Here is a 13,361-nt window from a genome sequence, read left to right as displayed (position 1 = left end):
GCTCTAAAGCCAGGATTTCGAATGGTTAGCCTTTCTGTGGTGGGGACCGGGGGAGCGAGTCCCTCGGGCAGCCGGGCAGGCCGGAAGCTGCGTGCCAGGCACCCAACGCTGTCGCCTGTGCAGATTCTAATATATCTGATCTGCGCTCACCTGTCAGGGCAGCTTCCCTTCTCACCGAGCGAGTCGTTTCAAACCTAACTTCTCCCCTGTCATTCAGAATCCAGCCCACCGGAGACATTTAAATCCGCAAAGCAAGACCTGCCTCCCCACGTACGTACGTACGGCCCAGGAGACCCCGGGAGTTGACTGGCATCAGGGACACATCCGATTGGAAAGGGGAGCCAGGTGTCACAGAAGGAGACTGTGCAGGGGGGGAGCAGGAGACGTAGGGCTGCGGGGGAGCAGTGGAACCCCACAATGGGTAATTCGGGCCTGAGAACAGACCAGGGGCCTTTGAGAAACCCGCGTCGAGGTCAGCTAAGGACAGGACCTGGGTCGGAAATGATCTTACATCCCTTAGCGGTGGTCCCTGTCCCTCCCCGGCAACAGCAGATGGCTCTCCCCCACGTCTCCCTCAGCCCCTACCTGTACCACCCCCGCACTGACTTCCATTCCCCGGCTTATTCCGGTCCTCCATGGCTGGGGCTTGCTCTCTCTCCCGTCTCCATCTCCTCTCAGGAGTGATCATTTCACGTGTTCACTCGGGTGCCCCGGGGGGCCTTGCTTGGCGGCGAGTGGCCTGTCTGGGGGCGCTAAGGCTTCCAGCAAGGTTTTCCAACACTCACGCCCCTGGGATGACAGGGCTGTGGAGAGGGTGGTCCCGGGAAGGAGGGGCGCATGACGCCACCCGACGCTCTCCGCTCTGATTCTACTTCTGCTCGTATGTATCCTTTAGTCACACGCCCTGGTCCACTGCCCACGTGGGGAACGATGGCCCGGGCTCCCTGCTGGCCTCCCAGGGGAACCCTTTGCCCTGAGGGCACTGTAACCCTTACTCCCGTCCAAGTGGGGTGATGTGGGCGGGACACGTGCAATGACGACGTCAACACAAGATGAAGTTACTGGGTGACCCCCCCCCCCCCACAGAGCCCCGGGGGAGCGAGCTCGGGGGCCGCAGCCTCCGCACCTGGGCTCTCCGGCCGTCCTGCTGCTCCCTCTTCTCCAGCTGCGCCTGCAGCTTCCTGCGCTCCTGCTCCAGCTCCCGCACGCGCTTCTGCAGCTTCAGGAAGACTGTCATGTCCAGGGCCGCCTTCTCCAGGCCGATTTCCTTCGGGGGAGGACGGGGCAGGGGAGAGGAGGCCTTAATAGGATAGGGCCCCAGGGGACCACAGCACCTCGCCGCCGCCCGCCGCCTCCGCCGCCCCCTCTCCTCCCAAACTCAGGCCACATCCCGGGCACCAAGCTGGTGCCCGCCGGCCATCACTGATTGTGTGAGCACTGTGCTCCGGGCGCATTTCTGTCCGGATTACATCTGAGTCCCAGCCATTCAGATTCCTCCCGTGTGAGCCTCGCAAGATGACTGATCGTATGTCCCAAGAACAAATGGGTGAAGACACAGCCGTCTCATTGGGAAGGTAAAAAAGCACCCTTCTGGAAAACAGTCACATCCCAGAGGAACTGAAAGCTTGCTTCCCGATGAGGAACCCGTGTGGTTACTAATCACGGCAAGCAAACTGCCACCCCCACGCCCGCGCCCGGACCCGCCAGGAGGCGCCCTGCTGGACCCCGTGCCCCTGCAGCTCCCGCAGCTGCAGTCCCCACGTCTCCCCTCAGATCCACGCCCAGGATGCCCTCCGGAGCTCTGTCACCTGTGGGTGTGCACTGGGATGAGCCTATCCACGAGGATCTTTTAGGCACACGTATGGACATACGTGACAATATAATCTGGTTCGCCCAGCATTTAATGAGGACTTAAACCTACATGGAAGTGCTCCAGTCTGCATGAGAGTGCAGAGGCAAAACCAACGCCTTAAGCCAGCATTTATAAAATGCCTACTAAGTGCATATGGCAAGCAGCACACTGAACTTTTATCCCGAGCCCCTCCTTTTCTGTTCTTCTATCCTTTTTTATTTTAAATAATTTTAAAAGTATTTTTGTTGATTCCAGAGATGAGGGGAGAGGGAAAGAGAGATAGAAACATAACCACGAGAGAGAATCATTGATTGGCTGCCTCCTGCAAGCTCTCTACTGGTGATTGAGCCTGCAACCTGGGGATGTGCCCTGACCGGGAATCAGACTGTGACCTCCTGGTTCATAGGTCGACACTCAACCACTGAGCCACGCCGGCTGGGCTCTCCTGTTCTTTACTCCATCACTCACTTGTGTATCCTTTATTTTTTCTGACAGCACTGCTGTGCCTGCAATTATATCACAGACTTCCTCCCTCAGCTCACTACCGTCTAACCCCCATCAGAGGAGCTCTGTGCGCCCGGGGCCTTCTGCGCTCCGTCACCATTTCCCCAGCACCTGCCTGCAACGCCCCGCACAGGTGTGCTACACACACACACACACACACACACACACACACACCTTCGCACAGGTGTGCTACACACACACACACACACACACACACACACACACGCGCTGCTATAACCGCCCCTCCTCCACACCCACCTTCACCTACTCCCTACGGCTCATATGCTTGTGGGTTTTCTCCTTTTCAAATGCCAGAGGAAAAACTGTGCCTTTGACAAAATTACAGACCGACTGTTCAATCCACGGTGTGTATATTACGTAGCAATTCTAAGAGGCCATTCCTGACAAAAATACAGTCGCTCAGCAAGTACATGCTGTCCTCTGAGTTTTATCCAGCTGAGTCACGCATTTGTGACGCTCCGGTGTGCACTGGGATACCGAGTGGGGACAATAAATCACATCCCCGCTAATGGCTTCGCTGTTCCTCCCTGTGTCACTTACCGTTCCCGCAAGAGGCACCCGGGCCCTGCCTCCTCCCTTCCTCTCTGGAGGGCGGGCGGGACGAAGAGCAGTGCATCCAACCGCAAGGCATCGCTCTGCCCGGCGCCCGCTCGCTCCAGAGCACTGTCTGTGGGGCTGCTGTCGGGAAAGAGCCCCCTGGGGCTCCGGTGGCCACCCACCGAAGACACTGACCCTCGGAGGGGCTCCCCAGCCCGGGCACAGGGCCAGGGCCTGCCCGCTCACCTCCACCTGCTGCAGGGCGTCTTCCGTGTCGCCCACCTCCGACGTGGAGATGGAGGGGTAGTTGGAGTCCGACTCTAAGCTGCTCTGGTTGGACGGGTTCCGCTTGTGGCCTGGGGTTTGCTGTGTAAGGAGACACGTGTGAAAAGTGAACATGAGCTGATGTTCATGACTTTCAACGGAAGGAGGCTCCTGAGGTGGACTCTGCCTCTCTGGGGAGAGCTGGGTTCCCTGGTCTCTTAACGAAACACAAACCCACTCCAGGCCGTCTCTCCGGGCGCCACGCTTCCCCCACCATCCTGCAGAAAGGTGAACAGTCCTGTCCCGGGATTCCACTCCCAAACCCACCCGCAGGCCCCACATCCATCTGCCTCCACCAGCCAGTTTAGGAAAACCGTAACCTTACTGGAAACAAAGGCTACCGTCTGTACCAGTGGTCGGCAAAACGCAGCTCGCGAGCCACATGCGGCTCTTTGGCCCTTTGAGTGTGGCTCTTCCACAAAATACCACGGCCTGGGCGAGTCTATTTTGAAGAGTTGGCGTTAGAAGAAGTTTAAAAAATGTGTCTCTCCAAAGACATTTCAATCGTCGAACTGTTGATATTTGGCTCTGTGGACTAAGGCGTTTGCCGACCACTGGTCTATATTGTCCATTTAAACACGCCTTTCCCCCTGCATTGGATTTGGCTTTGAGAGTGGAAACTGATGTTGGAAGCAACATTTCAGATTTCGATGTTCCTATTCAGCTTCTATTGCTGGTTTCTATGCAATTAACCATTCAGTCTTGTTTGAATGTGCACTTCCAGAGGGAATGTTTGTAGGCGGTAAAAAAAAAAATGGCGAGTGGTGAAATATGACATTTTTACGTGGATGGCATTTCGTCAACCATTAGGGGAAACGACGAGACGCCAGATCCTCGCAGTGTGCGCACAACCGCACCCCATCAGATCACCCCCCGCCGTTACTAAGGCAACATGGGATGCTCCCCGAACAGGAAATGAAAGAGGACACATCCCTTGGCACTCCTGAGTCCTCCCCTCCCCCTCTGGGACGCCTCGCAGGAGAGGCCGGGACACGGACACCACACAGAGGCCCGAGCCTCGTGTGTCGGACGCTGCCCGGGGCTGGAGCTGCCCGAGACCAGGCGGGGAAGCTGGAGGGGCAGCAGGACCGCCCGCCCTCCTCGCCTTTATGATGGTCATCTCGTCCCGGAGGTTGTCGTATCGCTGCTCCAACCGGGAGTACTCCTTCACGAGGTTCTGGTACCGGGACCGCTCCTCCTCCAGCTCCCTCTTCATCTGAAGGTTCTCCTGGGCGGAGCCACGGGCCACGTCATCTGGAAGCAAGACACGCACCCTTCAGAACATCCCCACGCGTGTTCTGACACATGCTTTCCTCCGGTGAGTCTCTTGTCAAAGGCTGCCCGCCAGCCCCTGGCCCAGACACGGTGCACTGACCACCCCCTCACCTGCCTCCCAGCCGGGAAAGCTTTTCTATGCTTTCCGAGGGCAGCGGTGGGGGGCACGCACACCAGGCAGCACACAGACAGCTCCCTGCAAGAACCTGGGCTTTGTCCCCGGTTCTCCCCTATTCCGGGCCTTTCTCGGTCTTGGAGTTCAGGGAGATTCAAGGCGATGCAGCCATTGGTTAGGGAGGAGGGGAGGCCATAGGACAGCATGGGGGCCTTTCTCCCACCAAAACGTTTACTCCTATCAGCAGAAAGAAGCCATTCTTCAAGGGAAATTAAAAAGTTTGTGTGGTCAAGTGGCTCAGTGGTCCAGGGCAGGAACCTGAGGAGCAGGGAGGGGGTGGGGTGCCGGGTGCAGGGGGGGAAGAGTGACCTGCTGGAGGCCACACTGAGTCAAGCGAGAATTGGGGCTGGGGACCCCACTGCTCCTCTGTGGCCAAGCAGGATGTGGGGGTGGACAGCAGCCCAGGGCCGGTGGGTGCTTGAGACCGGTGACCTGCATGTGACCCACAACCCTCTCCTCAGCAAAGGAAAACAGATGCCCCCCCCACCCCCCGCCGCAGAAGAAAGCACAGCAGGAACGGTGATGTTGACGACGAATTTCACAGCAGCAGCAACTCGCCCCTGAGTGCTCCCTGCGTGTCTGTCACCAGCCTCCCTGAGCCTCGGAGCTCTGTGCCTGGATGTCCACTCTGCACAGGGAGGCTGAGGGCTGTGCAGAAGGGATGGCGGTCATTCTGAGGACAGGCCTCCCTGACTCAGGTCCCAGGCACATCACTGTCTGTACCCGCGTGTCTCCACATGAAACCGGACGTCACGGCAGGAGCGCGAGGACCCTCCCGCACCTCCCACCTGCGTAAGCCCGCTCCCCGCTGCAGCCCTGACGAGCCCAGGAGCCCACGCTGGCCGGGCGCCCGGGAGCATCGCCGCGGGAAGGGAGTGAAAGCTCAGCATGAACACGCGAGCTCTTTGGAACGCACCTTTCGACTGGCTCAGGATTTGGTGGTTAAGCTGCTCCTTCTCATCTTTCAAGAGAGCGTTTTCCTGCTCCAGGTCCGCCACGCGCTGAAAGAGAGGGTCACAGAGCACGTGTTTCCCCATGAAGCCGGCCAAGGCGAGGCTCCTTTTGTGGGGCCTGACTTTGAGCTGGTTGAGTTCAAATGCTCTTTTGATGTAAGAAAACGGAATCGGGCACTTTCCTTTCAAGGGGAAAATGTACAAAGAAGGACAAATTCTGTTAACCATCTGTATGCCGTAAGCCCTGTAGACGCAAGCGGCGGACCTTTTTAAGTTAAATTCAAAGTATCGTGGCAGTTAACTGGTTAAAACAAGACAGTCCCGCTCATCACGGGTTAGGGCTTCCTTCACACAAAACCCCGTGTGAAGTGTGCTCCGAGCTCCCCTGCCTTGCTGGGCCCTTGGCCAGATCCCAGCTGGCTTTGCTGCAGAAACCGACAAACTGGTCTGAGTAATCATACGGAATACCTACGGAACCAGGATAGGCAAAAACAATCTTGAAAAAGAACTAGAGAATTCATACTTACCATTTTAAAACGTGCTACAAAACTACAGTAATAAGGTAGAGTGATACTAGCGTCAGAAGAGACACAGGGATCAATGGCAAGAATCAAAATCCAGAAACAAAGCCCTCATTATATAAGTCGACAGGGAAAGAAAAAAAATTTTTTCAACAAATGTAGCTGGGACAACTGGATTTTCACATACAAAAGAACTCCTACCTCCCGCCACATACAAAAATAAACTTAAAATGTTTCCAAGATCTAAAGGTAAGAGTTAAACTATAAACCAAAGGACTTGTATGCATGCATATAAGCCTAATCAATGGACACAGACAACAGGGTGGTGAGGACATGAGTAGGGAGGGCTTGGGGGGGGGGGAGGGTAATGGGGGAATAAAGACACATATGTAATACCTTAATCAATAAAGAAAAATTTAAAAAGAGTTAAAACTATAAAAATCTGAAGGAAACAAATCTTTGTAATCATTCAGGAGGCACATACTACATAGGAAAACCGTTCTCAGGTGCATCTAACTTGCTATTCTTGGAGGCAGCTCACCCCCAGTGGCTTCACGAGCACCTTCAAATCCACTTGGCAAATCATCGGGATAGCTGGCATTTCCCTTTCCTCGCTGCCCAAGCCACGTCAGACTGAAGACAGGGACAGAAGCATCCACGTGGCGGGGACCTTCCACACAGAGCCTGGAGTGGGGCCTGAAGGTCAGGAGGCCAGGAACAGGCTGACCCCTGACCTTGTTGACCTCGGGGCCGGGGGTGATGTCACAGCAGGCTGGGAAGGACGCGACCATGGAACTGGGACTGCTCCCCTAAGCACGCTCTGAGCAGGCAGACGGCTCACCAAGCGGGGGTCACCTGAGAAGGCTGCCCAGGTCCCCACCGTCCTCCTCACTGTCCCCCGGGCGTCCCGAAGACAGTACGTCCCTTGGAAATGGAACACATCCTCTGACCAGTCAGAGGCAATGCCTCAGCACCGGGTGGGACCCGAATGCTGCATGCCTCCCAATGCACCAGGCATCACCGAACCTCCCAGTAGCCGCCATGGTCCAGACCCTCCACCGAGACCACCGCCGGGAGATCCAGGTCAGCGCACGCCCCCCTGGGGTCCTCTGTGTGCCCGAGCCTCGTTTCTTCCCCCCCCCCCCCCTCCCAGGCTTGATGCGCGGAGGCTGGCGGCCAAGGCACTCGGCCCTGCTGTGCTGAGCCATACATCAAAGTGGCACGGGGAGCGGTGCTGCTCTTCCTGCCCGAGCAGTTCTGGACGTGGCCCAGAGCCTGGCCCAGCGGGCAGACAGCAGGAGGGACGGTCCCACCCTCGGCTCCCAGTCCCGTCCCGGGAGGCAGACAATGCTTCCCCAGACACACCTCCCAGACATGGGTCACCCCGTCTTCCCAGCCGGCTGGCGTGGGGAGTTTGTTGGCAGATACGGCAGGTGACAAACTTCTGCGGCCAAATGGCCCCCCTTTGGGGAGTTGTCAGGGAAGCAGGCGGCAGAAAAGGACACTTAGCAAGAACCAGGAGCGTTCCCCTACAGTGTTTCCCAAACTTTTGACATATGTGAACCCCTTCTATAATTTTCGTAACACTGAGTACCCCTCGTGCTCATGAGAACGTAGAATTAGGCACAGCTAAGCACGGTGCAGTGCACATCCCCACCAAACTCCGGTGCAACGCATACCCCCACCAAACTCTTCCCATATCCCTGGGGGTACACGTACCACACTTTGGGAAACACTGCTAGCAGGATAAATGGCGGGGGTGGGGGTGGGGGGGAGGGGTATTCCCGGCAGAGTCTCCTCCTCAAAGGTCACTTGGGACGGATCGCCAGAGCCAGCACTGGGCAAACCTGTTACTGTCGGGCTAACGTCGCCCGGGGAGGTGGAATAAAACGAACGTCCCGCCTCTCCCAGCGCATCTTTGGGGACACAGATGTAGCTCTGGGCTTTTGTTTTCTCTTGACATTCTTTTCAAGTTCGGTGTTTGCACCGGAGGGAGAGCTGGATGCCAAGGAGCCAGTACTCGCTGTGGAACAAACGGCTGGACGCTGACGGCAGGGAGGGCTCACCGGCCACGGCGGTGACCGCGTCCCAGATGCTGCGCACCTACCGCCCAGCAGACAGCGACGGGCCCAGGGGCCCTGGCCGCCCGCAGCCACGGCCGGGGAGCCACAGCCTGACGATGAGGATGGGCATGGTGGGGAGCCCCAACTTCCCGGATCCCGGTTCCGACACCACATGTGCTGACAGAAACTCCAAATCCATTCGGTCAACGTTCCCCAGCAGTCAGCTTGCTCGGCGCCGAGCAGGCCCTGGACAAGCCTGGAGAACGGCCGTCTGGTGACTCAGCGTTTGCCAGGGGAATGGCCGTCTGGTGACTCAGCGTTTGCCATGATCAAACTCGGTGCCTTTGATAAACATTAAGCCCTGAATAGGCCCCGAAGGTGGAGGGGAAAACGCCAGCTGCCCAAGCCACCCCCTCATACCCCCAGCCACAGGAATGAAGAGGCTCCGGAGGCCCTAGCAGGGGTCCTCAAACTTTTTAAAGTGGGGGCCAGATCACGGTCCCTCAGAGAGCTGGAGGGCCGGACTATATGAACTACTAATTCCTACTGTAACACCTCGGCTGCGCTCACTGCCCAAAAAACCTGGTGGGCTGGATCAGACTCCTCTGCGGGCTGCATGTGGCCCGCGGGCCGTAGTTTGAAGACCCCTGCCTAGAGAAAGGTACATTCTGCTTCCACCTTTTTCTCTTCCTGGAAAGAGGTGGACATTGCCCTTAATGAATCGTCTTGTGCCTGTTTATGCTCCTGGGACCAGCTTGGGGCCTGCATGTTTGGGGTCAGGGAAGGCGCCTCGAGGGTTCTGCCTCGGCATCGACTGTTCCCACGCTCGCAGTGTCCTCAAGTTTCTCCTTCCTGCCGGTTCCAGACTCTGTCTGTAGGATCTAGGTCAGTGGTCTGCAAATTCCTTAGTCAACAGAGCTAATCAATAGTACAATGACTGAAATTTCTTTGGAGAGCCACATTTTTAAAATTTAAACTTCTTCTAATGCCACTTCTTCAAAATAGACTCGTCCAGGCCGTGGTATTTTGTGGAAGAGCCACACTCAAAGGGCCAAAGAGCCACATGTGGCTCGCGAGCTGCAGTTGCCGACCACGGATCTAGGTCAATGCACTTCTAGGAAACAGTAACACTTTTTTTTTTTTTTAAAGGAGAGGAGCAGGGTGTCCTTTTATCCATTTTGCTCTGCCCGGGAGATTTCTGCAATAAATCGCAGGCTCCCCTGGATGAAGATGTGAATGTTTAAAAGTGTGCTGAGCCCTAGCTGGTTTGGCTCAGTGGATAGAGCGTCAGCCTGCGGACTGAGAGGTTCTGGTCAAGGGCACACGCCACAGTACAGGCTTGATCTCCAGTAGGGGCTGTGCAGGAGGCAGCTGATCAATGACTCTCTCTCTCTCTCAATATTGTGTTTCTATCTCTCTCTCCCTCTCTGTTCCTCTCTGAAATCAATAAAAATGTATTTTTTTTAAAAAATAGTGTGCCGAGCCCCCTTAAAAAATATAGTTTTATATTTATATCCAGTCACAGTGCCTGGGGGGCAGCTGGGAAGGAGGCTGGGAGCAGAGTCAGGGCTCTCTGTGGGGTGGAATCCGGAGACACCGTGCTGTGGATCTGCTGGGTAAAGGGATGTCCCGCGTGTCTTATCTGACTGCCCACCTGAGGGAACCCCCTTTTCTATTTCTCCCAGCGGCACCCGCCTCAAGTCTCCAGCTCTAACCTGGCCCTTCTCCCGCCCCGGACGCCCCTTCTTATTTTTATCCACGTGGAAGGGTTTCCTCCACCTGTTCCTTGGAGTCAATAGACAACCAGTGCCAGGCGCCGTGGTTGGCAGGTGACAGGCCGTGGTCCCGTGTTCCCAGCACAACGCACTTCACCCCAAAGGATGGAGTTTACTTCAGGCCTCGTGGTGCGTGGGTCCTGCACCGTCGAGTGTGGGAGAGAGGAGCAGTGTCCCGGGTCTGGGGGAGCCCTCCGGTGGCAATCGGGGCACCCCGGTCTGGACAGGTCTCTTGGGAGTGGGGACGGGAGTGTTCATATCCTGACTTTGGAGACGGGTGTGGAGGTCTATCCTGGGAAGAGCTATCTTATGGGGCAGAGAGGAAACCTACGAGCACCCCGACCAGAGTGGGCGGGTCAGACGGAAACCATCCATATTAGAGGAGGCCAACTCCCCAGAGGGCGAGGACTCAGGTTGAACAGGGGCGTGGAGAGGCTGTCGTCAGCCCTGTGGGCGACGCCCTGTGCACGTCTCTCCTGCCTGCCAGGCCGCAGAGCAGACGCTGAGACCCCCAAGCCAGCGTGTGCACCTCTCAGCTCACGGCAGAAACTCAACCAGGACGGAGGGCACCTGACTGAACACAGAGGGACAGTGAGCACAGGGACAGCCCCTACCTTCCGCAGCTCGTCGTTCTCCCGGCTGTGGGCGTCCTCCAGGATCTTGCGCTCGGAGTGGGCCCTCTGCAGCTCGGTCCGCAGGCTCTCCACCTCCTCCTGCAGCCGCAGGCCCACGTCCCCGCCCGGGCTCTGCTGGTAGTGGGCCAGCTCCTTCCTCAGCTTCGCCACCTCCGTGGCGTGGGCCGAGGCGGCTGCGGACAGCTGCTCCGACAGCGTCTTGAACTCTTTGTTCTGAGGGAGACACAGGGAGAGGGGAGAAGAGGCGGAGAGCAGCGTTATCCGGCCAGAAAACACACGAAGGCGATGAACAATGAAAGGGATGGCTCCAGGCGGAACCTCGTGGTCCCTGCATGCTGTGTGGCTCCTGGCAAGTCCCTGAGGAAACTCTCTGTGGGGCAGGGAGAGGGAAAGGGAGAGGGAGAGGGAGACAGAAATCACCAACACGCTGCTCGGGGGTGTCCCGGGCAGGAGCAGTGCTGAGCTGGCACAGCTGGCTGTCCATGCCTGCGGGACAGACCTTCGGCCTGGGGTTCGGGCTGTGGGCACGAGACGCTGCCTCCCGGTCCCTCACGCTCTGCAGGATTCCCTGCTGTCACCCTGCCCTCCTACCCCTTGAGCTCGAGGCACAAAGAGCTGCAACCTAATCTCTGGCTCTGAGACAAAGGACCCCTCCCCTTCCTCTCCCGAGGAGGCCCAGGACCCCTCACCACCTGTCAGCTGGCCCTGCAGGGCTCGGACACAGAGACTGAGGCCCTGGCGGAACCATCCATGCCGAACCGCACAGGTCACGTGCCCCCTTGGTGTGGAGCCCTCACCCCCATGGGCCTGGTGCAGGCGTGGGGGGGCCGGGGACATGGATGCTGGCTGAGCTCACGGGGAGGGCGCACCGAGGACCCAGGCCGGTGTCGAGCACCCGTGCGAACACGGGCAAACCGGTGCTGCAGGAGCTTAGTGTCAGCGGGCGACGTGGGGAGAGAAGTGGGGCTCCCCAAATGCTCAGAGAACAGTCCTGAGGACCAATCACGGCTCGTGGTGCGGGAGCTCCACAGAGAACAGACCTCCCGGCGAAAACACCAATAAGCTGAGCACCAGGAATCCATGCTCACGGACACCAGAGACTAAGCTCCACAGAAGGCAGGGAGGAGCAGAACGGCTGTTGGACCCATTCCACGCCACGCCCGCCATGGGCCCTCATGGCTGAGATGCCCCTTCCTCAGGGCAGCGCCGCACCAGGCTGCCTGGCAGGTGAGCGGCGTGTGAGCTGGACTGGAGCACTCTTTTTTTTTTTTTTTTTTTTTCTTTTTTTTTTACAGAGAGGAAGAGAGAGAGATAGTTAGAAACATCAATGAGAGAGAAGCATCGATCAGCTGCCTTTTGCACACCTCCTACTGGGGATGTGCCCGCAACCAAGGTACATGCCCTTAACAGGAATCGAACCTGGGACCTTTCAGTCCGCAGGCCGACGCCCTATCCACTGAGCCAAACCGGTTTCGGCTGGAGCACTCTTATGCCCACAGACAGCTACCCTACGCAGTGCTCAACCTGACTAGCTACACACAAGAGTCTCGTGGTTCCCAACCGGCAGGGAGGGAGGAAAGCCATCGCAAGACGGTATGCAATAAGAGAAGCCACACACTCCACACACAGTACCAGCGCTTAATGGGGTGCCTGCTGTGGGGCATGCACTGTGTTACGTGAGTTCGAGTATTAACTCATCCACTCCTCAGAAAACCCCTGTGTAGTAGGCTGACTCATAGTCCCATTTCACAGCTGAGAAAACCAAGGCACCGAAGGCCAAAAGCTGTGTATCAGATGTAGATGGGCGCTTTTGTAAGTCATGAACATCAGCTAACTTAACATAGTTACCTAGTGCATACTACATGTACTGAATCAAATTGATTTACAAGGCTACTGACTGGATCCATATGTTTGTGTTAATTTTTTTCCAGATAAAATATATTTAAATAAAGCCTTATATTCATAAAGGTCTAGGAAACTTGACCTTCACTATTATAGGTATGCGCTGGCCAGTGTGGATCAGTTGGTTGGCATCATCCTGTGCACCAAAAAGTTGCCAGTTTGATCCCCGGTCAGGGGATGTGCCTGGGCTGGGGGCTCAATCCCCAGTAAGGGGGCATGCAGGAGGCAGCTGGCCAATGTTTCTTTCTCTCTCATCAATGTTTCTCTCTCTCTCTCTCTCTCTCTCTCTCTCTCTCTCTCTCTCTCTCTCTCTCTCTCTCTCTCTCTCTCCCTTCCTCTCTAAAACATACCCCCACTGCCAAGACGTCAGCAAAGGAGCAAGCTGATAAGTAAACCCAGGACAAGGCTGGCACCCAAAGCTCATGTCTCAACGAGGCAAACACAACATTGGCGCCCAGCTCCAGGGAAACCACAGGGAGCAGGGAGTGGGGTCCCCTGGGGGTTGCTGGAAGAGAAAGGGAAGGCTGGCACTGTCCTTGGCGTTGTTGATGCTGATGCTTCCTGTGGGTTTTATGACAGGTGCAGTAAATAAGCCACATTCTTCGCAATAACAATATTAAAAAAAAAAACAATTATAGGTGCAACTGGCCTAGTCACTCTACACATTGTGCTTAAAGCAAAGGCAGAGTGGTAGGAAGCGGAGTTCACAGGTTACAGCATTTTGGCTGAGAAATGTCACACCACAGGCTTCCCCCAGGGCTGCTGTGAACAATGTCTGTGGGAACGGTCACTGCTGAAGGACACTGGGCAGCATGTACTTAAAT

At 56.6% G+C, this 13,361-nt stretch overlaps 1 protein-coding gene across 2 annotated transcripts in view; it reads right to left on the bottom strand.

Moving 5' to 3' along the window:
- MYO5B (myosin VB) overlaps positions 1–13,361 on the bottom strand; it is a 189,222-nt gene that overhangs the window by 34,183 nt on the left and 141,678 nt on the right. For both annotated transcript variants that reach the window (XM_084888914.1, XM_084888915.1), the window contains exons 22-26: positions 10,615–10,848; positions 5,605–5,689; positions 4,344–4,492; positions 3,161–3,280; positions 1,127–1,267 (exon numbers count right to left, since the gene is read on the bottom strand). In XM_084888914.1, coding sequence (XP_084745040.1) covers positions 1,127–1,267; positions 3,161–3,280; positions 4,344–4,492; positions 5,605–5,689; positions 10,615–10,848 — 729 coding nt within the window. The remainder of the gene's footprint in view (positions 1–1,126; positions 1,268–3,160; positions 3,281–4,343; positions 4,493–5,604; positions 5,690–10,614; positions 10,849–13,361) is intronic.

Source organism: Pipistrellus hanaki (genome assembly GCF_964339955.1).
Source record: "Pipistrellus hanaki genome assembly, chromosome: 6".
Lineage (NCBI taxonomy): Eukaryota > Metazoa > Chordata > Mammalia > Chiroptera > Vespertilionidae > Pipistrellus > Pipistrellus hanaki.
The sequence above is the reverse complement of the archived record's forward strand: the minus strand, read 5'-3'. Positions and strand labels throughout refer to the sequence as shown.